The sequence below is a fragment of the Dermacentor albipictus genome, chromosome 9 (assembly GCF_038994185.2).
Source record: "Dermacentor albipictus isolate Rhodes 1998 colony chromosome 9, USDA_Dalb.pri_finalv2, whole genome shotgun sequence".
NCBI lineage: Eukaryota > Metazoa > Arthropoda > Arachnida > Ixodida > Ixodidae > Dermacentor > Dermacentor albipictus.
Window position 1 is genome coordinate 120,796,247 of NC_091829.1, and position 26,577 is coordinate 120,822,823.

At 44.6% G+C, this 26,577-nt stretch overlaps 1 protein-coding gene across 1 annotated transcript in view; it reads left to right on the plus strand.

Annotated features, from left to right (window-relative positions):
* Positions 1 to 26,577, plus strand: part of LOC135912593 (uncharacterized) — a 269,120-nt gene that overhangs the window by 33,364 nt on the left and 209,179 nt on the right. Inside the window, exons 3-6 of the mRNA XM_065445088.2 lie at positions 19,219 to 19,370; positions 19,621 to 19,709; positions 20,582 to 20,732; positions 26,196 to 26,342. Of these exons, the coding sequence (XP_065301160.2) occupies positions 19,219 to 19,370; positions 19,621 to 19,709; positions 20,582 to 20,732; positions 26,196 to 26,342 (539 nt within the window). The remainder of the gene's footprint in view (positions 1 to 19,218; positions 19,371 to 19,620; positions 19,710 to 20,581; positions 20,733 to 26,195; positions 26,343 to 26,577) is intronic.

The following is a 26,577-nucleotide window of genomic DNA, read 5'->3' on the forward strand; positions in this document are numbered from 1 at the left end:
TCTGGGCAGACAGGAATGAATTTGAGCTTTCTCCACAAAAATACAGTTGCTTTTCTTTTCTCACTCAACAGAGGCCTACAAGTTGACCCCACCCTGCACCTAAAGGAAAGTGTACTTCCAGTAAAGAAAGAATAAAAATTCTTAGGCACAACTTTTCACAGAAAGCTCACATTCTTGCCATACATAAACACTCTCAAAAAGAAAGCTTCCCAATCTCTCAATGTACTAGAATTACTGTCGCGTAAACACTAGGGGTCTGATAGAGCATGCCTTCTGCACATTTATCGCTGTTTGGTTTTGTTCCTCCTTAAATTATGGCTGTATAGTGTATGGTTCAGAAAGACCATCATACTTTAAAAAATTAAACCCAGTAGGTAACTCATGCTTGTGTCTTTCATGCGCCGCATACAGAATGTCTCCTATAACCAGCCTTTATGTAGATACGAATGAATCCCCACTAGAAAGTAGAAGAGCCACTCTGACCTGTGCGCATACAATCTCTACCAAAAGACATTTGCTATCCACTTGTAACAAAACCTCCTTCCAGAATAATATTCAACAACAAACCGAACGCTACTGTACACCCCTTGAAAAAAAAAACACAGACTACTAAATCACTGCTCCTGCAATTTGAAGAGGTGCATCAGAACCTTGGCATAGTGGACGCATTACCTAGCATTGCCTACAGACATGATCCACTACCCCAGCAGTTCATCTTTCACACAGCCTGTGATCTCACTCTAACACAGTTCCGTAAAGCACAAACTCCACCACAACACATCATTGAGGAATTGCTTGCACTAGAGGAAAAATACAGCAGTTTCAGGAGCTTTTATGCTGATGGTTCAAAAACGACTGGCCATGTTGGAAGTGTAGTGGTCCAAGGGAACTGGAAAGAAACAGTAAGTCTTCCGCAATGTACATCCTCCTTCACTGCTGAATATTACGCCATTTCTATAGCCATAGAGAAAATAGTAAAGGAGAACCTCGCAAATAGTATTATATACACGGACTCCCAAAGTGTACTCACAGTGCTTCACTCCAGAAATGCAGTCACACCACTATTGAGGGTCATTATACATAACATAATAGAAGCAACCACAGAAGGAGAGAACATTAAATCATGCTTGGTTCTGAGCCACATCGAAATTAGAGGCAATGAAAGAGCAAATGTAGGCATGGGTGCAAGCCCGGCACAAAGAAATCAAGAAAATAAATATAACTCCTGAAGACTGACTGTCCAAGACTTCTAAGCCCCGAGAGACGGCCGCAAGACATCTCCTAGGATTTCCACCGCTTCAAACAAGCTGTGATGGCAACGGCAAATCCACTAACAATACTTGGTCCGCTGACCACGTTTAGTCATAGCGGCGCTGATGGGGTGTTGATGCGGCACATCGTTGCCCCTACAAAGAGAGTCGCCGTAGCAGGTGGGGAAGGGCTCCACGGTCCCTTCTGGGAAGCTCGCCACCCCCGCAGCAGCAGCTGGCTGGGAAAATTTTGTAGGTCGGTACCCTTGCAAGCCATTCGCAACAGCTCCTCCATGGGCCGGAAAATCTCGACTGGCCACTGCTGATAACTGCTGGGCAGGAAGAGAATGGCTGGTGGCAAGGGGGGATGCCTTGGCTTGCAGCGACCAGCTGTGAAATGATGGCACCACCCCAAAACATCCAACAAGGACAGGCAACTGCAGAGCAAACCTCACAACATGGCTCTGCGCCGAGATGATGTATCCTGGATCTCACTTTAGACCCGCTAGGCTTCAAAGAAAACATAACTGCAGAAACAAAAAATGCTGCATTTCGCTATGTCAATTTTTGGAGAAATCTTGTGCTGACAAATTGAGCAATCATGGATAGAGTCCTGCTAATTGAGAAGGGATCTTCTTGACTTAACAAAAATAACAATAACAACCTCAAAATTTAGGTGGGATCTCTAAATGCAGAATTCAAAATAGCCTGCACAAGCCATCCGCATTGCTATGCAACTTTTCTTTCTTATATCTAACGGAGAAGTTGTACTCTTGGAGGGTGAGGCTCCATCAGAGCAAGCAGCCATTTTTGTGTGACATTTCATTGAGCCACGTCGGAGGACAGTAGTCGGTCTCGAAGATGAACCTCGCTCTGTACAAGCAACACGACAACTTCTGGGCTGCCCAAACTAAATAAGCGCATTCCTTCTCTGAAGCCTGGTAGGCTTCCTCTCTTACAGTTTATGGCTGGCATAGAGAATAGGATGTTCTTCATTATCGTCGCCGACCTAACTAAGAACCACGCCCATACGACTGTCGCTTGCTTCGTACTGAACTATAAATTCCTTTCTGTAGTCTGGCGCACAAAGCACAGGACGAGAAACCAATAGCGTTTTCAAACCTTGGGAAGCGTTCTCTTTGTCCTTATCCCAGTGCACATTACTTGGTGCTCCCTTTCGGAGGGCGTCCGTTAAAAGGACTTGCCATTTGCGAATAATTCGGAATGTACCGTTGATAATACCTCACAAGTACCAAAAATGAACGAATGTCTGTTTTCGTGCGCTGCTGGGAAAAATCTCCAATCGTAGCTATTTTCAGCTTGGCCGGCCATCTCGTGCCCTGACCGACAACATGGCCCAGATAAGTAACCTGGGAACAGCCAAACCTACACTTTTTCGCCTTCATTGTTAAGCCGGTTTCTCTCAACCGTGAGAACACCTGTTTTGAGGTGTGATAAGTGCTGTTCCCAGCTGTCCAAAAAAATTGCTACATCATCAAGATATGGCAAGGCGAACTCCTGCAAGTCTTTCAGGACAATATCCATTAACTTAGAGAAGCTAAACGGCGCGTTCTTCCGCCCAAAGCTGAGGGCGAGAGGGCAAAAAGTGCCTACAGGTGAGATAAATGTGGCATTGTGGCTGGCACTTTCTGAAAGGGGAGCTTGCCAGTATCCCCGCACGAGATCTATAGTTGAAATGTATTTAGCAGCGCTAACTCTTTCAATTTGTTCCTCAATGTTTGATATCGGGTACAGCTCATCTCTAGGGATAGCATATAACTTCTTGTAATCAATACATGGACGAGGGTCCGTATTAGGGGTTTCTATAAGTGTTAGCGGTGACGTGTAGTCACTCTCAGCGGGCTCAATAACTCCCAACTATAGTATGCGCTGTATTTCTGCCTCCATAATTTCTCTCTGTCTTGGAGACACCCTGTAAGGCTTTGATCTTACGGGTTCGATCGATGTCAGCTCTATTTCATGCGTTATTAGTTCGGTTCTACCCGGCCGATCGCTGAATCTGTCGAGATATTCCCCTAACACCCCTTTTAGCTCATTTATCTGCTCGGGTCTAAGAGTGTGCGAGCTTACCGAATGTTTTACTACTTCTTCTAGGCTGATTTCAGAGTTGGAAGTCGCCCTATACTCCTTAAACTTGGTACTAGTGCCATCCTGCTCTTCTACTCCGCTCTATATACGGCTTCATCGAATTGCAGTGGTATATCCTTACCTCCTTCCTGCGACCGGGCATTTTCAGAGCATAGTTAGTATATGAAAGTTTGTGCAATACTTTAACGGGCCCATCCCAGTGAACTTCAAGCTTGTTCTTTCTTGAAGGTTTTAGGAGCATTACCTGGTCTCCGGCATTAAACATACGAAGCCTCGCATTCTTGTCATAATAGAACTTGGGGTTCTTTTGAACTACTCCCATGTTCTTTTTGACTAGTTCTTGGGTAGCACTTAGCTGTTCCAGCAGATTTAGCACATATTCTACCATTGTTGGACTCTCTCCTCTTTCCTTCCACATCTCCCTTTGTGGTACAGTGGTACAAATAAGTACCACTTTTTGGGTGCATTTAAAATGCCCGTAATTAAACATCTGTTCAAATTGGAGCCAATTTTACTAGTGCTGCCATCTACCAAGGCATTTAGAAAGCTTTATGTGTGTTTTTATTTTATTCCGTCAAGTGGCGCGAAATTAGATTTTGCAAACGCCTTCATTGGGGTTCAGTACATGCTGCTGTAGCATGGAAAAAACTAACTGAAAATGCTGCTTCAGCATGCGTGCTAAATGTCTCCTTTTACTCGTTTACTAAATCGAACCTAGTGATTCATTTGCAACCATATACATACATTTAGGGTGCCCTAATTGTTCACCGTTTTGAATTGTCCGTCCTGAGCTGGGTTTTGGCTGGGGTTGTTAGGCCTAAGCGGGTGGCTATCGCACCGGCCAAATTGCACAGGCCGTCCATTTGTGTTCTTTCTGAAAGCAGAGGTATTTTTTTCATAATAGCGACATAGCTCAATTCGCCCCTCGATTGATTTACCTGCTTGGCAACTGTAGTCGCGAAGTCACACAGGCCTGTGTATCACTGGTCGCTGGTCCCCTTCGCGTTCGCCGGCTTTACCGGTGTGAAAGCAGAGTAGCGCGAGGCGATACCTGTAGTAGTTAGAAATTCTAATGTTCTTAACTAAACACACTACAGGTCACAGCCTTACGCAGGACGAGGCTGTTGCCCTCTTATTTGAATTGCCGTAGAATCCAGAAATCAGTGAAGACAGCGGGGACAGCGGAAGCGATGAGAAGTTCGTCCCAGAGCTAGCGCCTGTGGAAGAGGAAGACTAATGACGGTGTCCCTTCTAGCAGTGTGTCTTCGAAGTGAGAGCGCGCATATTCGCGAAAAAGACCAATGAAAAAGAAAAGGACGCGCAAGTTGGTCCATGCTGCTCTTTCGGACTAAGAGGACGACACTCCATTAGAAAGCTAGGCTTGTAAACTCCCAAACAGTAGTTTAGAAGTACCAAAAATATGGGACCAGCTGTACTGCTCAGCTGTACTGCTCAGCTGTACTGCAAAGGAGGCATTCTTCTTCTACTTTGATGTAGAAGTGCTTGACGTTCTTGTCACAGAGACGAACAGGTATGCCAAGCAGAAACATCAACCAGGCTGGCATGAAGTTTCTGAGCACAAGCTTGAAGCCTTCGTAGGGATGCTTCTTCTGATGTGTGTCAACCCTACTCATCACATGTACTTATATTGGAGTAGTGGCAATTTCTTCATGTGGAAGAAAGAAGTAAAGTGATGACTATTAATTGATTTCAAACAATCCTCAACTTTCGTCATATTGCTGACCTATCAAAACTGAAGAGTAGGGGCTAAGGTGGCAATGATCAACTCGGAAAAGTCCATCCTCTTGTCTATGCTTTGAATTAATGTTTCAAGTGGCAATACACCCCTTCATACACCCCATCAAGCAGTGGAGGAGAGTATCATCATCATCATCAGCCTGGCTACGCCCACTGCAGGGCAAAGGCCTCTCCCATACTTCTGCAACTTCCCCGTTCATGTGCTAATTGTGGCCATGTTGTCCCTGCAAACTTCTTAATGTCATTTGCCCTTTTAATGTTATCATGAGAGTATGATAACATTCAAAAGACGGTCCTCTTCAAAACAGTGCATGCCAATGAAGCCTATAAAGCGTGGATGTAAGGCATGGTGCCAGGCCGATTCTGCAACAGGCTACCTTCTCTAGTTGCAGATTTATGAAGGCAAAGACAGTAACCGGCCTGCTGTTCTAACTTTAGGAGAGCATGGCATCTTGTCACTCTCCGGGGATGCCCAAGAGATTTCCCAGTTCTTCTTTCATAATTTTTTTTACTACCACCCGACTCCTTGAAATGCTTTCCGAGAAGGGCATTCTTGCAACTAGTACTATACGCATCAGCCACAAGACATGCCGCAAATGATCAAGGGTGACAACAAGCTCAAGAAAGGAGAGAATTTCTGGTGGTCCTAAGGGCCAGTAACTGTATACTACTGGAAGGATAGCAAATTTGTCACTGCCATGTCAAACTTCCACAATCCGGAAGCAGTTGTAGAAGCCAGCAGATGGTTTTCTAGTGGTGCTTTTGTAGGAGTCACTTGCCCGAAACCAATATCTGACTAGAACACATGGATGGGCAGTGTAGATAGGTTTGATCAAAAGCGCAGTGCCTACCCAGCAGACCAGCGCTCTAAAAAAGGTTGGCACAGAACTTTCTATTATCTACTGGATGCCGCTGTTGTAAATACTTTTGTTCAGTTTTCGGCGCACCATGAGACAACATACTTGTTCTTTCGGATTTCCGTTGGCTGCAGGCTAATAAATTGACAAACCGTAAGGCACAGCAAGGGATTGTCACCCATAAGAGCTAGAAGAAGGGGACTTGCAAGTGGTCAGCAGACAGTAGGAGTTCCTGATGACATCAGATTTCTCAGCCAAGATCGTCAGCCATAGCGGTCGGCCACTCGACAGAGGGGTAGGTGGGGGTCCAAGGCACAGAAGCAAGTTCGAATGAGCTTTCTGTGCAGCAAATGCCAAGTTCCGCTGCGCGTCGAATGTTTTAAGCCGTTCCACAAGTGAACAGCACCACTGACTTTGTAAACATCGTTCCTGTTACACATTGTCTTTTCATTTTAAACCGCCTGCGGACAGCGGTACATAAGCCTACCACATTTGATTTCTTGTAGTAAAGTCTGTGGTACATATATGTACCTCCTTATTCTCGAAAACTGCTGCACCACGTTTCTTGAAAAACGTGTCCAACATTTTCTTTTGCCCTCCTGAATGCTATTCTTCAGTTTTTATGAACGAAATTTCAAGTAGAAAGTAGCACCTCATAAAGGGGGTTAACATTCTCAGTGGAGAACAGAGTATCCTCCCATACACTAGTTCTGCTGGCGAGAACCCTGTAGCCTCACGAGGAACCGTTCGCAAAGCAAACAAAGTGGCCGCAAGGCAATTCTCCCAGTCCTCCTTGTACTCGTAACAGAGCGCCCGCAAAAGTCGCTAAAGGGACACTAAAGCGAAACAATAAATCAGTTTAGGCTAATAAAGCTTTGTTTGAGAACCCTGCAGGCAGTCATTTCAAGATAATAGTTTGTATATTAGATGAGAAAATGAAGGTCAAAGTATCAGTATTTGAATTTTACGCCGAAACCCCAATGCCAGTACGTCAGCCTGACGTCGGGGATTCCAAAATATGTTTTTGCTTTTGGGCCGCGTTGGCTGAGTAAAGGTTCCCTAAACTTGCCATGTTTAATATTCGGTTCCTTTAGAACACAATGTAGTCAGTCTGAAAGAGCGTAGGTTAGGGCGTGTTGGTATTCTGTCTTGCCATTGTCTCTCGTCCCTTTTCGTGCACTAAAAAACCTCAGTAGTCAGTCTGTAGTGCTATATAATTAAATAGGCCCTAGAAGGTGCCATCAAAATCCATGACGTCACAGCGAGCAGGTGCGGGAACTTCAAGGAGGCGTCGCCACCTGTCTTTTGTTCTTGTGCTTTCTCTGGCTTACCAAGCATCTTATCATGGTAAGAGTAGTGTTTTTGGCGTCGTAGAAAGGTAATTTACTGATGCAGAAGAAATCATTTTTCTCTTTAGTGTCCCTTTAAGCACCGAATGCCACCTCTCCACGCTATTTCACTGAGGGTGATAGACGAAACTGTGTATCAGCTTTACCCCGCACTTTTGTAAGAATGGGAAGTCAGTGTGCTGGTGAATACTGACCCTTGATCTGCCTCGATTTCGGCTGGAAACCCAACTCGGGCGAATACTGTCAAAAGCACGTCTACTACTTCAGTGGAGCTGAGCTCTTTCAGAGGGGTTGCTTCTGGAAGCTTTGTAGCCGGACACAACATGGTAAAGAAGTACTGGTAACCCGACTTTGTCTTTGGTAGAGGCCCCTACCATGTCTATCATAAGTATTCCGAAAGGTTCTGTTATTAAGGGCACTACCTTTAGTCGAGCTTTCCATGTTTCTCCTGGTTTACTCGAGCGCTGGCAGGCATCGCATGATCTTACAAAGTTTTCTACGTCTTTGAAACAGCCAGGCCAATAGTATTCTATAAGGAACCTTTCCTTTGATTTGTTTATGCGTAGGTGGCCAGACCACCCATTTCCATGACAGAGACTCAAAAGGTCCTCCTGGTCCTTAGTAGGTACCACTAACTAATCTAGAATCCTACCCTTTCGGTCTCTGTAGTGCCGATACAACAATCCTCCTCTCTCTTCTATCATCATGTTGCGCCTAGTAATGCCTTCTTTAGCTGTGTGATGTAGTTTAGCTAAGCTGTCGCACTTCTTTTGCTCGGCTGCCAGTGACTCTCTGTCCACACGCAAGAGCTTATCAAAGTTCTTTGAGGCCGGTGATAGTAACGACCCTGTCTCACTTGCGAGTGCGTCAGCTGGCTCTGCCTGCAGGCGTGAACTTTGACACCCTAGTGATACGCTCTCATTGAGCTGGTCAGCTGGCAGTGTTTCCTCAAACTTTTTTCCGTCCCTTGAGCCTAGCTCGGATTCGGGTACTGAAGTTACCTGTTTTGCTACTTCTGCTGGAGCAGCTTTTGCATTTTAAGCCAAAAGCGACACGATTTTACGAGCTTGGCCTCGCGTCAATGCCTGTACTACGTCCTCTCCCAGTTTAAGCCCTTTGTCATGCAGTAAGTGATCCGACCGATTCGAAAAAATGTAAGGGTACTGCAGCGACTGCAGCGACAAGAATTTGGAAACTGCAGCTTCGGTCACTAGCTCCCCGAACGGTCCACTGATTTTGACTTTGGCCATGGGCAGACACGCACTGTGTTCTTCTACAACCTGTTTAATCCATGCTACTTCTCCAGTGAAGTCATCTAGCGTGGACAATGTCCATCGTGGCAGTACTGTTTCGCAGCACCCTGCATGGTTTGCCATTAACTTGCAGGTCGTGAAGATATGGGTTTAAAAGTTCCATATTCTCGTCTTTTTCATCCATGTAGGAGAAAACTACGCTAGGCTTCCCGCAGTTTACAGTGATATGTCCCAGTTTGTGGCACTTATAGCAGCGGATTGGCCTAAAAGATTCGAATTTTCTTTTTTGCTCTTTTTGTACGGTTTCCCTGTTTGATTTCTCCTCGCTCTTTTCTGATGGCTTTTCCTCCACGTCTGAAGGATCCGGTCGTCTAGTCTGCGAACCCTTTTTGAACAGAAATGGTTTTCGCAGTCCATTTCGACTGTCCCAATGTCCGTCCTAAGCGTTCAACTTTCTACGCGTTGCATACTCTTCGGCTAATTCATCTGCCCTTTCCACAGTGTTTACATTTCCTCTGTCTTGCACCCACAGCTTCACAGACTGTGGGATGCTTCTGTAAAGCTGCTCTAGACAGATGCATTCAATAATCATGTCTCTGCTCTCGTACGCTTCCGCGCTTTTCAACAGCTCGACTAGGTTTACCTTTAAGCTATATGCAAACTCTGGATATCCCTTGCTATCCTTCTTGCCTGTGCTTCTAAACCTTTGCCGAAAAGCTTCAGCTGAAAGGCAGTACTTCTTCAGAAGACTAGCCTTGACCTTCGCAGCCTCTCACGGCAACATATACAGCAACCGCCGCAGCCATGTACTTGGACCGAAGTTCATCTTCTCGCAAGTTCTTCCGAAATTCCCGAGGAACAAGCCTATGTCATTCTCGACCTCAAATGGCTTAAACAGCCTGTCCGTGCAGTATGATTCTGCCTCACTTGATCGTCCCAGAGACCCTTCACCTCCCTGAGACAGCTCGAAACGTTTGCTTTCAAGTTTAAGTTGCAATTTTCTTAACTCGCGATCTTTCTCACGTTCCTTTCTGTCCCGTTCTTCTCTTTCCCGTTCTTTCCCTTTCCTAAAAAGTTGTAACCCAATTTCAATGTCCTCCCCATTGGCCTGTTCGGAAATTAGCTGCAATAATTCCGATTTTAGCATTTCCTTGCATACCTCTATGCCCAGTTCCTGACCAACAATCAATAGTTTGTCTCTCAGCAGTGTCCTTAACTCCATGATTGCTGCTTTACTGCCTTGGTCCTGCTCGTTAAACCTACCTAGGAAAACGCAATCTAGATAACAATCAACAATCCAGCTTCCCTACTGTTCGAAACAAAACAACCACAAAATGAAGCCTAGAGAGTCAAAGCAAGATCCAAGCACTCACCGCAGACACAGCACCACGTCGCAGAGTCCATCTCACTGCTGTCAGCCAGTTGTCATGGTTGGGGCCGGGCATGAAATAGATGGTAGCTGGCTCATGCCATCGTCCAACTTATCCACGCTCAAAATGTAGTTGAAAGGAGGGACTGGTTCTCATCGAGAATGAGGCATATGGGTTTATTTACAGTATTTACATGAGAATGTTACAGTTAATCGGTCTAACATGACTGAAAGAGGAATGCACCCTGAGTAGCCTCGAACGGCTCCTTAAATTCACTCTGTCCTCCCTAGATCCCTAGGTGAGGGAAAACAGAGCATCCAAAGTCATCGTAGCCGGTCTGCTTTTGAGGGGGAGGGTTTACGCACTCACTTCCACACAGGTTTCACTGACCACACCGAGGTCAGAGGGTTCTCACAGACATGGGTCCTGCCCCAAGCAGGCGCCTCTTCATTCCAGTGTTGACCCTGCAGACAATGGCTGCCGCATCTGTCCATGACTTCTAAGCCCTGTGAGATGGCTGCAAGACATCTCCTAGGATTTCCACCGCTTCAAACAAGCTGTGATGTCGAATCCGCTAACAATACTTGGTCTGCCGACCGCGTTTAGTCATAGCGGCGCCGAGAGGGTGTTGATGCAGCACATCGGCGCCCCTACAAAGCGAGTCACCGCAGCAGGTGGGGAAGGGTTCCACGGTCGCTTCTGGGAAGCTCACCAGCCCCGCAGCAGCAGCTGGCTGGGAAAATTTTGTAGGTCGGTACCCTTGCAGGCTGTTCGTAACAATGTCCAGTGCCTCACGTTCCTTGGACACTGGCTAAACCAAGACGGAATATGACCCGACGAAAAGAAAGTTGAAGCCATTATGAAAATCGAGAGTCCAGGAAACAGGACCGAGCTGTAAAGAATTCTCAGAATGGCAACATACCTCGCCAGATTCGTTCCCAATCTCTCTGAAGTCCTGCAGTGACCTAATCTTTTGCTGTCAAAAAACCAGGAGTTCGCTTGGGATGCTCCACAACAGCAGGCGTTCAACAGAGAGAAGTCGGTGCTCTCGTGTCGCCCAGTTCTTGGAGTTTACGATCCATCGAGAGAAACGATCGTCACTGCAGATGCATCGTCCTTCGGACTTGGTGCATTAATCTGGCAGAAGCAAACGAATGGCAAGGTTTCTGTCATCGCTTATGCTTCACGATTACTCTCAGAGACCTAGAAGCGTTAAACTTAAATTGAGAAAGAGGCTCGTGCTTTAGTCTGGTCATGTTACAAGTTCGGCAATTATCTTTTTGGCATGCTGTTCAAGCTGGAGACGGACCATAAGCCGTTGGTTTCCATCTTCACTTCAAAGAGCCTTGGCGACCTGACACCCAGATTACAAAGGCTAAAGATGAGAATGATGCGATACCAGTACGAGATTTCATACGTTCCAAGCAAAGACTTTCTAGCCGCAGACACTCTTTCCAGAGTGCCTCTCTAAAAAATAGAAGACACAGAGCTCGAAGAAAACGTGGAAGGTTTCGTATGCACTTTGAAAACCTCTTTTCTTATATAGCAGCACTGCCTTCAATGTTTAAAGTCATCCCAACAAACAGACCCTGTTTGTGCACAACTTCGCTGGTGAAGCAAGAAAAAAGAGTGGCCCTTCAGGCGAGATTTACCAGTGGACCTAAAACCCTTCTACGAGCATCAATACCAGCTCACTCTCGAGAACGATTTACTACGCTACGCTGCTAAAGCTGTCGGCCCTGCCTCTTGCCAAAACGAAGTCCTACGACTCTTACATGAAAGACACTTCGGCATAACAAAGTCACTTGCTCAAGCCAGTGATTGTGTCTGGTGGCCCACTATAGGAGCTGATGTCACGTCCCTGGTGAAGCAATGTCAGCAATGCGTTGAAACAACAAGTAACAGGAAAATGCCACTAAAAAGTATCAAATTTCCAGAAAGACCCTGGCAACGCATTGCAATAGACTTGTTTCACTATAAGAGCCAGTGGTGGTTTATAGCAACCGATTATTATTTAAGATACCCTGAACTGGCTCTGCTCGAGAAGCCTACATCTGCAGCTGTAGTCAACCACTGCAAGTCATTTTTTGCATACTATGGGATTTCTGAGGAAGTGGTTTCCGACAACGGCCCACAGTTTTCATCGACTGAGTTTTCACTCTTCACTCAGGACTACGCCTTCAAGCACATTACCTCTAGCCCTCACTGTCCTCAGAGCAATGGACTTGCTGAGGCTGCGGTAAAAATATCAAGACTTCCATGATAAAGACAAAAAAGACGCTTACTTGATGCTTCTAGCTTACAGGTCGACTCCTTTGAAGAATGGGTATAGCACTGCGGAACTACTGATGGGTCATCGACTAAGAACCAAGCTTCCTCTTAGTTCCACCAAGCTGACACACCAACTGCTGGATCAAGAGAGCCTTTGGAAGTTCAAGGAACAGTACCAGAAACGTCAAAGCAAAGACTTCGACAGACATCACGGAGTCCGTGGCTTGCCGGAGCTATTCTATGGAGACGACGTCTGGTTCGCAGACCTCAAGTTCAATGCGACAGTGCAAGCCCCGGCCGATGAGCCTCGGGCCTACTGGGTTAACACCAACAGTGGTGCTGCATGCAGGAACAGGACCCAGCTAGTTCGCTATTCCCCTGCTAAAACTAACGCAGAAAGTGTTTGTATCAGTGATGGTGTAGCAGACACCCGTTCGTGTTGCCAAGACACTTCCCGCATGCATACTAGAAATGGGAGGTGCGTGAAGCTGCCTGCTGCAGCAAACTTCGTTTGCTCTCTTGGGGAGATGTTGTACATGCTGCCATCTAGTGAAAGCAGAGAGACATACGGTAGTTCCCCGTGACTGCGCGTGGTCGGTGATTTGGCAGCGCGTGTTCTTTTTCTTCTTGAGATAGAACACGTCTGAGAGACCATTAAACGTGTGCGTTTGTGACACCTCATCTGGCTGTCTTGCTTTTCTTTCCTGGCTACTACAATACTCACATTTGGTACCCGTGCTGTGCCCACTTCACTCGATGCAGGATATTTGAGAATCAACGTGAGACTATGCATACTGAACCCGAGGCAGTGCTTCAAATGCCAGAGGTTCAAGCATGCATCACAATCATGCAGAGGAAAAGAAATGTGTGCAAAGTGTAGTGCCAACGACCATCTATCCGACAACTGCAGTGCTACTGCACAGTGTGTCATTTGCAAGGGCGATCATCCAGTTTACTCATGGAAGAGAGAAAAAGAAATAATCGCAATCACTGTAAAGGAAAAGATATCATTCTATGAAGCAAGGAAAAGGCTAGGGCACTTGCCTCAAGCAAGCTGCGCCAGTGCAGTGTGACAGGGGGCAGCGTACACCGGTTTCAGGAGTCTACAGGGTCCACGTCCGGTATTCCAGTAGAAACTCCATCCTGGTGGCTGCAGCCAGTGCTGCTCCATCATCATCGAAGACGGGCCGGCAGACCGCAGTGCCACAGGGCGCAAAGTTGAACCGAACTCCACAGCCCGAGATGTGCGTCTCGGCACCTGGCTCTCAATCCTCTAGCACCTTGGTGAAGGCGATGGAGGTCGACCCAAAAACCCCAGCGTCGTTGATGCCAAAAGATGTGCGCTTCTTGGACCGCGGCAAGAAGGACAAACTTCTTGTAACTGCGCCGAAAAAGGGACAGGTAACCTGGACAGTTACCGCCCTTCATGAGAGTAATCAATTTTTTAATACATGTCACCAACAACTTTTAAGCTCATGCCCATAAGTTAACAGTATTTATTGCTTTACAAGGGCTTTCATCATCCACTGGAATTGCAGAGGCCTTATCCCTAATCTAGGTGACTCTAAAGACATAATAAACAAATTCTTGCCAACAGCCTTATGTCTCCGAGAGACATGTAGGTCCTTAACACAAAAACATTTTAAAGAAGTACAAAGTCTTTCAGTGCGACCAAGAGCAAGCAGCTAGGCTCTCTGGAGGTGTTGAAATTGTAGTGGACAGTGGTGTTGTAACTCAGGAAATGAAGCTTAAAACCAAATATGGAGCTGTCATAGTCACTGTGCTTTGTTTTAAAACAATTACAATATGTTCTGCATATCTTCAACCACACCTAACAGTTACACTTAATGACTTAGAATCACTTTTAAAACAACTACCAGAGCCGTACCTCCTTTTTCGAGACTTTAATGCCCAATCCAATTTTTGGGGACGTCAGCAAACGGGCTCTATAGGCCGTATTGTGGAAGATTTTATCCTGTGCAATAATGTATGCCTACTCAACAAAGTAAAAAACACATACTGCTCCCCGAACTCAGGAAAAATGTGCTGTTTATATTTATTTTTTAGTTCTCCATCAGTTTTCACAGATTTTAACCGGGATGTTCTCGATAACCCCTACAGTATAGGTCACCTTCCTCTAAAAATTAGCCTATCATCCTCAGCACAAATCATCCCAAGCAAACCTTCCATGTCATTGGAAGCTGCACTTAGCTAACTGGACACTATTTCGAGAACGCGCGCGCCTGGATAAAGTTTTCTCGTGTAATCTTAATGTCAACAACCTAAACTAATTGTTCACAGCCTGTATGATTACTGCTGCACGGCTGGCTATTCTTCAGTCCTCAGGAGTGGTACAACATAATCACAAGGTGTGGCATTTGCAAGAATGTAGGGAAGCAAAAAAGAAACAACAAAGCCTGCGGAATTTTCTGCAGGTGCCCAGCACATGAAACTCTTATAAATAAAAAAAAAGCGAACGCCAATGCATGCCTCATCCATCGCGATGCTGAGAAAACTTTCTGGAAAAATTACGTATTATTTATCAACAGTTCAATCACATGCAAAAAGATGTGGGAGCAAGTTCATAAACTAAATGGCAGCTTCTCCCACTTCATAATTTCATTTCTAACAGCTCCTGTCACTCAAACAAGTATAGACATACAAGTAGACATACTGGGGGAACATTTCTCCAAAGTTTCGAGTTCCTCACACTACACAGACTCGTTCTTGAAGTACAAACATACTGCTGAAAAGCAGACCTCCTACAAGTGGCAGTACAAATGAGTCTTATAATACACTAATTACACTTCAGGAAACCAAAAATTGGAGGACGCTTAAGCTTCGCCTTCAAGAGTGGAACGCGAGAGCGTTCCCGTCGACCCGCCATTGGGTGTAAGACAATGGGCTACAGGGCAGCCATCACTTACGAGGCGCCCCGCATCAGACGCGGTGAGCGTCGAGCCATATGGTCGAGCAACGCGGCGTTCGGCGCAGCAACGAAACGTGCGCCTGAGCAAGCGGAGCGAACCAAAGAACTCGGTATCCCGGAGGGGGAAATGATGCACGCCAGCCAAACGCCGTGATCGGCACGGGCAGAGAGATAGAGAGATAGTGATCTAAAGAAAGGAAGGACGCTTGATTCTACAGAGGGAGCAAGGCGAAGCGTTGTCAGGGGAGAGAGTCCGAGCCGCGACAGCTCCAATGCGTGCGTGGCGCGCCATCTGTCGGGGCAGCGCCGTACATGGAGAGGAGGGGGTCTTCTGTGTTTGCCGCAAGATGGCTCTCCGTGTGCGGAAAGCGCAGAAGAAATGCAGCGAAACGCACTTCGCTACTCGTGTAATTGCGACTTCTGTAAGTTACATGTTCATAATTACCGATATACACCACAGTATAACTTTCCACGGCTCGTTTCGAAGGCAACACCGCATTCACTAGAGGCGCGTTTGTACCTTTGGGAAGCATCGAAATCGTGGCTGAGTGGTAGCGTCTCCGTCTCGCACTCCGGAGACCCTGGTTCGATTCCCACCCAGCCCATCTTGGAAGTTGCTTTTTATTTATGGAGTGCCTGCCGTGATTTATCGCTCACGGTCAACGCCGCAAAACGCCGACACCGACGCCGACACCCGACGCCGACACCGACGCCGACGACACCGGCTTTTCTGCGACACGAGCTCCTTAACGCTATCGCGTTAAAAAGTACTGTCCACAGGTAATCGGACAGCACCCGGCCCTGATGAAATACGTTATGAAATGGTGGCTCACCTTTCAGAAGCTGCCGTAGATGCACTTCTGTTATTCTTTAACAATGGGTATCGGGGAAAAATACCGGAGGCTTGAAAAATAAGCCATGATTGTACCGTTTCTGAAGCCTGCAAAACCACCAACCACTCCTGGCAGTTATAGGCCCGTAGCTCTCGCAAGTTGTCTCGCAAAATCATTTGAAAATGTCCTTAACATTAGGCTGACATTCATTCTTGAATCACATGAACTCCTTGACATCCACCAGTGTGGATTTAAAAAAAACATGTTCGACAACCGACCATCTTGTCTGCCTAGAGAACACAGTCCGAGAAGCATTGGTACACAAGCAACACTGTCCAGCAGTCTTCTTCGATATGGAGAAGGCTTACGATACCACCTGGAGGTTTGGGCATTCTCCATAACCTAGCAGACCTTGGTATCCGTGGTAGGATGCTGAACTGCCTCAAAGATTTTCTGTTCGACCGTTCATTTCATGTATGCCTGAGTGCAACCCTTTCGAAGAAGTTTGTCCAGGAGAATGAAGTACCACATTATTGTATTTTAAGTACGCCACTTTTCATAGTAACAAGGCACTCCATAGCAAAAGTCATTGCAAATTCCATTACGCATTCTGTATATGTCGATGACCTTCAGATGGCATGCACATCCTCAAGCTTGCCAAGATGCGGCACACAGATACAACTGACATTGAACAAACTCAGGATCTGGGCAGACAGGAATGAATTTAAGCTTTCTCCACAAAAAAACAGTTGCTTTTCTTTTCTCACTCAAAAGAGGCCTACAAGTTGACTCCACCCTGCACCTAAAGGAAAGTGTACTTCCAGTAAAGAAAGAATAAGAATTCTTAGGCATAACTTTTCACAGAAAGCTCACATTCTTGCCACACATAAACACTCTCAAAAAGAAAGCTTCCCAATCTCTCAATGTACTAGAATTACTGTCGCGTAAACACTAGGGGTCCGATAGAGCATGCCTTCTGCACATTTATCGCTCTTTGGTTTTGTTCCTCCTTAAATTATGGCTGTATAGTGTAGGGTTCAGAAAGACCATCATACTTTAAAAAATTAAACCCAGTAGGTAACTCATGCTTGTGTCTTTCATCCGCCGCATACAGAATGTCTTCTATAACCAGCGTTTATGTAGAGACAAATGAATCCCCACTAGAAAGTAGAAGAGCCGCTCTGACCTGTGCGCATACAATCTCTACCAAAAGACATTTGCTATCCACTTGTAACAAAACCTCCTTCCAGAATAATATTCAACAACAAACCGAACGCTACTGTACACCCCTTGAAAAAAAACGCAGACTACTAAATCACTGCTCCTGCAATTTGAAGAGGTGCGTCAGAACCTTGGCATAGTGGACGCATTACCTAGCATTGCCTACAGACATGATCCACTACCCCAGCAGTTCATCTTTCACACAGCCTGTGATCTCACGCTAACACAGTTCCGTAAAGCACAAACTCCACCACAACACATCATTCAGGAATTGCTTGCACTAGAGGAAAAATACAGCAGTTTCATGAGCTTTTATACTGATGGTTCAAAAACGACTGGCCATGTTGGAAGTGTAGTGGTCCAAGGGAACTGGAAAGAAACAGTAAGTCTTCCGCAATGTACATCCTCCTTCACTGCTGAATATTACGCCATTTCTATAGCCATACAGAAAATAGTAAAGGAGAACCTCGCAAATAGTATCATATACACGGACTCCCAAAGTGTACTCACAGTGCTTCACTCCAGAAATGCAGTCACACCACTATTGAGGGACATTATACATAATATAATAAAAGCAACCACAGAAGGATAGAACATTAAATCATGCTTGGTTCAGAGCCACATCGAAATTAGAGGCAATGAAAGAGCATATGTAGGCATGGGTGCAAGCCCGGCACAAAGAAATCAAGAAAATAAATATAACTCCTGAAGACGGTCTTAAGTTAATACATTATAAACTAAGGGAAAAATGGCAGTCTGCTTGGAACAGTAAAGTGAACAACATACTACACTTGTTAAAGCCTGTGTTAGGCGAATGGAATTCTTGCACACACCAGGAATATTTAAAAGAAGTTATTCTATCCCGTCTGCACCATAGGACACACACACACCTCACACACAACTTCATACTAACAAAGCAAGACAAACCCTAATGTGAAACGTGGAGATGAACTAAGAGTAAGCCACGTCTTATTTTCTTGCACAAAACATGAAACACTGAAGAAGTTTCTTGGTCTGTTTCACAAAGAACACATTCCTTTTCGGCCAGCTTTGATTTTAGGCTAAGGTGCGCTTGTTGATATGTCATGTGCTTTTAGCTTTTTAAAGGAAGCAGGCATTCTCAGAAAATGTTAAAACCTCATTGTGTGTTTTTCTACATACTACAGAACACCTCATCCGCCTTCTCATCTCTGAGAAGGGCCCTTGTCCACACAAGGACGCATTGAAGTGACTTAACTTTTCAAAGAATTTGTACGTTGTGTTCGGTGCATGATTAGTTGCTAATGTGCCATTAAACTCAACACAACAAAACACAGCACATAGCTATGACAGATGGTGCCACCATTCAATTGACATGGAATCAACACATTTTGAGTGGCGTCAGCTTAGACGACACTCACTTTGGATTTGTAGTAGACAAAACTGGTAAGTAATGCTTGAAAACTTGGAATTTAACAAAACTCGCTGTAGAATGCTACCTTTCTGCAAACTTTGAGTGGAAATCAGTCAATGGTGTAGTGGGAGGAATTGTGTACACTTGGTGCTTATATTTATGTGTGACAGTATTTTGGGGAAACTGTTTTGTAAGCACGCCCACAATAAATAAAAGCTGAGAAAGAAAGATACAGCTAGATCCAGAAGTTTGTACGTCTTGTCAGCAATGTTTTTCTCTAATTTCTTCTTATTTTTTATCTTTGACTGGAAAGTTATACTTTGTACAGTTGAACCTTGTTATAATGAAGTCACAGATGACTCAAAGATACGCTCATTATGTCTGATATTTGTTATAAGCATGTATTTGTTCCCAATATCAGCAAGAAAATTTTTTTAGTTTGCTTGGTTATATCCAATAACTTGTTATATCAAAGTTTGGCTGTATTAGCTTCATGCTGTAATGGCCATATGTAAAACCTCTGGTAAAGAGTGGCCTTACAAGCCGTTATTATTGCCTCGTTAACCATATAGCAGGCGTCGAATATCTAGGAGCGGCCATTAACTCGTTGGTGCTGTGCTTCCAGAAAACATGCTGGTACCAGGGCACTGGTACCAGTACGAGTTTCACATCAAAGCGGAAGCAGCATCTGTGGGCAGCACCGACGATGTCAGCGAAATGAACTTGGCATGCCAGATCAAGCTCTCCCACATTGGCACCTGCAAGTATGTGTTCGAGGTATGTGCCAAAGGCCTTGTGTTGTTCTGTGGCCCCTCAAGGTATGCATAAGCCAGCTACTGTCGCTGGAATTTCTACAAGGCGTGCCCTTTTTTGACAGAATGTCATGTATCCCTTCGAGCGCCAATTCATTCTGTCTATTGAAAACTTAGTTTCACCACATAAGGGAATGTCCCCTTGTTCACGTATAGCTGTTGAAGATGAGATAATAGAATGAGTCTCTTTTTGTCACATTAAATCATGTTCACAGGTTCAGGAATGTGCGTTCTCATCTGGAGGTGGCCCTGCTGGTGACAAGGAGCTGTGGACAGAGCGCGATGACCTCTCGGAGATGACGAAGTGAGCCTACATTTAAGCAGTTGCCTAGTGCATTGCAGGAGGTGGTATACTAGGCCTTGCACTACACTGTAAAAGAAACCATTGAGCTGATAAGGACGCATGAATGGCAAGTGCTTCTAACGATCGAGTAAAGCTAAAGCACAAGTGATATAAAAGTGCTATCACAGTGTGCCAAAATGATGCCGGCAATTGGCGCATGATAGGCATTTGGTCTGCAGATGAGCAGCTGATTATTACATTGGACTGATGCCAGCTTCAATGGAAATGAGATGCCTTCACAACATGACAAACTTTGGCAAGCTGGAGATGCCAACAAACTCGTGCTGTGAACGAAGGGCTGTTGGAATGCACTGCTACAATGCATAGTGTTCATTCTCTTTTCACCAAATGTGTAATGATGCGCACAAGAAACAACTTTTTTGTGCGTGTGTATCTTTTTACCACAGTTGTTCAGCCTGCATAGTAATTGTGGGCTAGACTTCACCTTTTTTTTCACTTTTTCAAAAATGTCAGCCTTCTAAATGTGCACATTGGAGACACGCCATGATTGCTAGTTTTGGCCTGCTCCCCTGCTTTTCTCATCATGAACAATAGCAAAGGTGAGCATTTCACAAGGGCAGGTGCCAAGCTGGCAGGCAGGTGTCATTGGTGTGTCGAGAAAATGATGCTGTGTTGTCCGTTTAAGTGATTCTAAGAATTTGTTGCATTTGTGTTCCTTTATGTTTTGTTGTGTACTTGCACATTCCAGTTTCGCTTCTCTAGCAGTTTCTAAAGTGTCTAGATATGGTAGTACGTATTGCCAGGGAGCTGAGGACTTGCTTCATAATTTCGATGCATTTGATGGGCTGCCTTCTGATGCTTTCCTTAATCAGGTTCCCTGTTGTAATGTCGCTCTCTGACGGTGTGGTGACTGGACTGGAAGTTTCGCCCTCTGAGTCGGAACGCATACTCAACATCAAGCGTGCCCTGATTTCAGCCTTTGTATTAAAGAAGTCGCATATGAGAGAAGGAGCCGAGACATCGGTAAGCAATATTTATTTAATTAGCTATTTATTTATGTATTTACTTGTCAACATTGCAATCCCTGCTAGAGATTTTAGTTGGGTGATGGATTAGCGAGGGAATGGTTTTTTGCAAGGACAGCTAACAGCAAATGAACTTGGAACATGAACAACAAAGCAGCATAAGTCAAATATATGGCACACAAAATGCATCTTATGCACAGAAGCAAGTACATTAATATCAGAACGCAAGAAAGTATGTCAACTGTTGCATTATACAGCATATGTGTAACACTGCAAGCACACATAATATGATAGGATTGCTACAGTAAGCAAGTTTTGTCAGTTGTGCCATAAGGCAACATTCTACGACTCTTACTTTATTAGGCATACGAGTGATGTCTTTAACTACAACAACAATAATATAATAATAATAAATAAACTGTGAAGTATAGCGTTCCAACTCATCACAAGTGGAAAATGAATTTATTTATTTATTTATTGTCATACTCTCAAGGCCCGGAGGCATTACAGAGAGGAGTGGTGATTACTGCAAACAAATTCATTAACAATATTCTTGAAGTTGGTGGCGTCAGAAATGGCAGTGATGGAGGCAGGGAGGCGGTTGCAGTCATTCGTCGTTCTTGGTATAAAGGAATCAAAATAAACGTTGGTGCGACAAGTTGGAACGTCAACCTTAAAACGATGATCCGTGCGTGACGATATGTATGATGGCGGGGAGATTAGTTCATCCTTAAGTGTTTCGTTAGAGTAATAAATCTTGTGAAAAAGGCATAGGCGAAAGTACTTACGACGTAACTCTAGGTTAGGCAAGTCAAGGGTTAGTTTCATTGATGAGACACTTGCATGACGAGAATAATTTGAAAGAATAAAACGAGCAGCTCGGTTTTGTATGGATTCGATGGTGTTTTTTAGCTTTAGAGTAGAAGGGTCGAAAATGGAGCATGCATATTCAAGTTTAGGCCTCACTAAAGTTTTGTACAGAATTAACTTGACAGCTGCAGTTGCCGATGAAAAATTACGTCGTAAAAACCCAAGCATGCGATTAGCGTTACCGTAAATGTAATTTATATGCATGTTCCATGTAAGATTGTGTGTAATGTAGATACCAAGATATTTATATGATGATACATTTTCTACAGGTATGTTGTTAATATTGTACGTAGGAAGGGTGGTATTTCTTACAACACGGGACACACGCATCGCCTTACATTTATTAGAATTGAGCTTCATTTGGGATCTAGCACACCATGATGTTACTATGCCAATGTCTGATTGAAGAGTATCGCAGTCGCCAGGGTTAGAAATGACACGATAGAGAACACAGTCATCGGCGAATAACTTAATTGATGATTTAATTTGGTCGGGGAGGTCATTAATATAAATTAAAAATAATAATGGTCCCAGAACCGAGCCTTGCGGTACACCGGAGGTTACTCGACCAGTGGAAGAGAAGTATTCGTTAGCATAAACGAATTGGGAACGGTTAGACAAAAAACACTTGATCCAAGCAAGCACGTTAGGATCAATGTTGAGGTTACTTAATTTAGTTAAAAGTAATTCGTGTGAAACAGTATCGAATGCTTTGGCGAAGTCTAAAAAAATGCAGTCAATAATAAAGTTAGCATCCATCGCCTGGAATAAATCATTACTGAATGACAAAAGCTGTGTTTCGCAGGAATAGTGTTTTCTAAATCCGTGTTGGTAGGGGGTGAAAAATAAGTTTGACTCGAGAAATGAAACCAGGTGTGAGTAAACTATGTGCTCCATTAATTTGCAGGGAACGCTAGTTAGGGATATAGGTCTGTAATTAAGTGGGGAGTACCGACTGCCAGACTTATGTACGGGAATCACCATCCCTGCCTTCCAATCATTCGGAAGGATGGTAGTTTGAAGTGACTGAGCAAAGATTTCGCTAAGAATTATAGATGAATAAGTAATAGTTCCCTTAAGAAACTTCGTGTTTATACCATCTACTCCACTGCATGCAGAAACTTTTGAGGTCTGTATCAACTTTACAACGCCATCAAGGTCAATGGTAATGGGGAGCATTGGAAAATAATGCATATCAGAAAAAACAGCGCTTGCGCACAACACAGAATCAGAAAATACAGATATGAACGCGTCATTCAATACTTCACAACAGACACTCCGATCGACAGGTTCGTTGTTAGGATCACACAGTTCAATGGCACTAGATTTTTTACCGTTGACCACACTCCAAAATTTTTGTGGGTTGTCTTTCAAAAAAGAAGGCAACGTGTGCTCATAAAATGTTGTTTTGGACTCTGCTACAGCATTCTTGTAGTCGCTCAGTGCTATTGTGTAAGCATTCCAACGATCATGATTGCCAGTTAATTTTGCTCGTCGGAAAAGCCTTTTCTTTTTGTTCAGTAAACGTTTAAGACGCGCGTTGAACCAGGGTGCGCGAGAATTGGAATAAATACGTTTTTGCGGGATGTACCGGTTAATTAAGGAGTTGGCTTTTTCTTTGAATATCGACCAGTTTTCTTCAACCGATCGAGTGTGGAAACTTGGAATGTAGTCAGTGATGAAAGTTGCTAGTTCGTTATTAATTGCGGCAAAATCAGCATTTTTGTAATCACGTATAACTTTCGACGAGGTAACAGATGGCATGGTTAACTGCAAATTACACTGGATTATACAATGGTCGCTAATACCCGGTAGGTAAGTTAGGGGCGAAAAAAATTCCGGGGATGTAGTAAGGATTAAATCTAGGATATTAGCCGAGTGTGCAGAACATCGAGTAGGCTTCAGAACAAGCTGGTGCAGGTTAAAATCAAGGCAAAGGCTGATGAATTCGGAATATTCAGAACAGCACTCTTGGGTTGAAGGGGGATCAGTATGCCAGTTAATGCTAGGAAAGTTAAAGTCCCCAAGGAGTATTAGTGGCGTGGAAGGAAACCGTAAAATTAGACTATTTAAGGCATCGTGAAGGTCTGAACAAAATGTGTTAGGTGAGGAAGGGGGCCTGTAAACGACGCAAATGATAAAATTTTTGCGTTCGAAGCCTACGCGCGTGCACACTAGCTCTAATGGTGAGGCAAGCTCAATTGCAGCAGCGGTAATCGAATCACGAACACCGATAAGTACACCACCACCACACCGCACATCGCGGTCATGTCGATAGAAACGGTAAACACCCTCGCATTCCAAAATTTCACGGTCTTCAATTTTGCCAGAAAGCCATGTCTCTGTCAGGATAACAATATCGGCACTGCACGTGTCAACGACAGAAGATAAAGCATCCCGCTTATTGCATACGCTGCGAATATTTGAATACAAAAGAGAAATATTTTTTGCCACCGGACCATGACTCCGCTATGTTTGCGAATTGATAGGGCCATCAGAAGGTGCATTTGGGATAGAATGTGTTGAACGAAGCTCGTTTGTGTGGATTTCGCACACACGATCAGTTACCGGACAGTAAACATAAGTTTTTTTGTCTATTTGTAGACAATGCTGCTGTGAACTTGAAAGTACTCAGCACTGTTTGACTGATTGAAATGCCGAATTGTAATTTCAGAGAGCGAATCAGCACGCACTCTTTTGCGCTGTCTTCTTGCTGCATTCTTCTACTGGGCCATTAAACACCACACATCATCACTGTCAAATTCTTGCTTCAATGTCACAGCGAAAGCTGCGTCCCAATCCACACAGCAATGGCTGCAGTCAGCAGAGACGGGATGTACTTGCACCCTTGGTCAACAGCTTGTCACAATCGTCATCACCAGCAGTGCCCTGATTGAGTCTATAGCAGGATGAAGGCTTCCCCCAGATGAGGACAATTATTGCTGGCCTGCATTAGCCAAATCCATCTCATACTCACATATTTCCTAATCTCATCAGTGCAGTAATCAGCATGAGGCTTATCTCACAAATGAAGGTCGTCTTTGTTAATGCTTTTTCAGTAATAAAGTAGGGCACATGCATTGACATTTGTTTTTTGTCATATTGCAGAAAACTTTCACACAGAATCCTTCACATATTAATATAGAACGCTCGTAGATTGGCAGCACATAAATGTAAAATTTGAATCACTCTTCAAATTAAGAAAATATAGCCGTGATGTAATTGTTGTTTCATTATGCAGTGAGAAAAGTCAAATAGCAGATATCATTTGTGCTATGCCCATGGACCACTTTCCCTTGCACTGAAGGGAAAGCTGCGGGGCTGGAGCTTCGTGTGTCACTGTGCCAAGTATTTGGCAGCATTCGACAGCGCTTTCAGTTTCTCTGAACAGACACTGAATCGGCGTAGCTTCCACGTGCAGTGGTTTCACATTTGCCAAAATGCAGAAGAGAAAAGCAGTGAAAATACGTAAAATTTAACACACAGTGGTGCATTTTGTCATATTTTGCTCTTGTGAATAAGATGTTTGTGTTTTCTCTTTCCCAGTGTGGGCCCCTCACCAGGTTTGGCCATTTTAAACAGACAAGCGCAGCGTATGGTTCACCCACTGAGACTCTCGTCTCCACAGTATTACAATGCTGCATGCCGTGAAAACAACTTCAAACAAAACATTGCTCGCCCTTCTTCTCAAAGAGGCTCCGCTCCCAGCCAGAGAGTCAAGGTCAGACACACAAATACCGTGAGGCAAAACGCACTGCTAGCTACATCACTCGCCATGGAATATGACTGCGATAAATCCTCCAATGTGCTGAGCACTCAGTTCTGCCACTATAAATGTGCCGCATGGCAAGAAAGGAAGACAATAAAATAAACATGGGAGGCGGGGCTCGTCTTCAGTGTAAGAGAAGACAGGGAAGCAACACTGCTTGGGCCATGCTAATAGAGGCAGAGGGAAAGTGTGTCTTGGTTGGCAATCACGCTTGCCCCCTGGCGGTGTGGTAACAGGGCATTCAGTTTCTTCTATCTCCTCCAAGAAGGAACCGATCTGGAAGATTATTTCGGTAAGATTGTCCCCAGATGGCATTTTGCAACTTCCATTGCATATAGCCAAAATTTGCAGTGGAGCCTGATGAGGCACCCTTTAAGCTAATGCGGACGAGCATGTGGGAATTTTTTCAGAAGCGCTCTTGTGCGCATTTTGCTTCTGTAGCTTTCCCTTCATTGCCACAGAAAGCAGAAAGTTGTTAGCGAGTCCATCCCAACGTATCACTGTTCTTTTATCTTCACTGTGTGTAGTAATGCTGTATCAAACGACACAAAGTAAAGACAAGACAACATACTGGCTTACACGGGGCTGGTTTATTGGAACAATCATCACAGAGAGACCATACATTTCATGTTTCAACATTGAAATATGTCTCAAGTAAAGATGTTGGAGTAAATGCTGTAGTTGAAACTAACTACACAGTATTGCGTGTCTCTGTTGTTTAGTTAATGTATCATTGTACGTTTATGCCTAGTGACAGCAGGCTGACTTATGCAAAATGGCAAGTCCTGCTTCACTCTCTCCATCCTTCTTATCTCTTCACAGCGTGTGGACATTCACGGAACCTGTCCTTGGAAGATGTGGCCTGGCACTGAGCCAGGGATGGCACACAGCTCCAAAGACATGCTTTACTGTGCCTACCCCGAGAGGCCTGATTGGAACCTGAGTCCTTGGGCCATCATGTGGAACTTGGTGCGTCCTTGTTCCTTCGTGAGCGCCAAGAATAAGGGAATCTGTAGAAGGATCGACATTTGGGCGAGTTGGTACTGGTTGAACATCTTGAAGGGGCAGCGCAAAAAGACGATGACAGAAGGCAGGAACACACAGGACAGCACTGAACTCACAACTAACTTTATTCGAAGGCATACATACACTTATGTACACAACCCATAGCCACGTGCTCTCCCGTCTATGGCGTCATTATCAG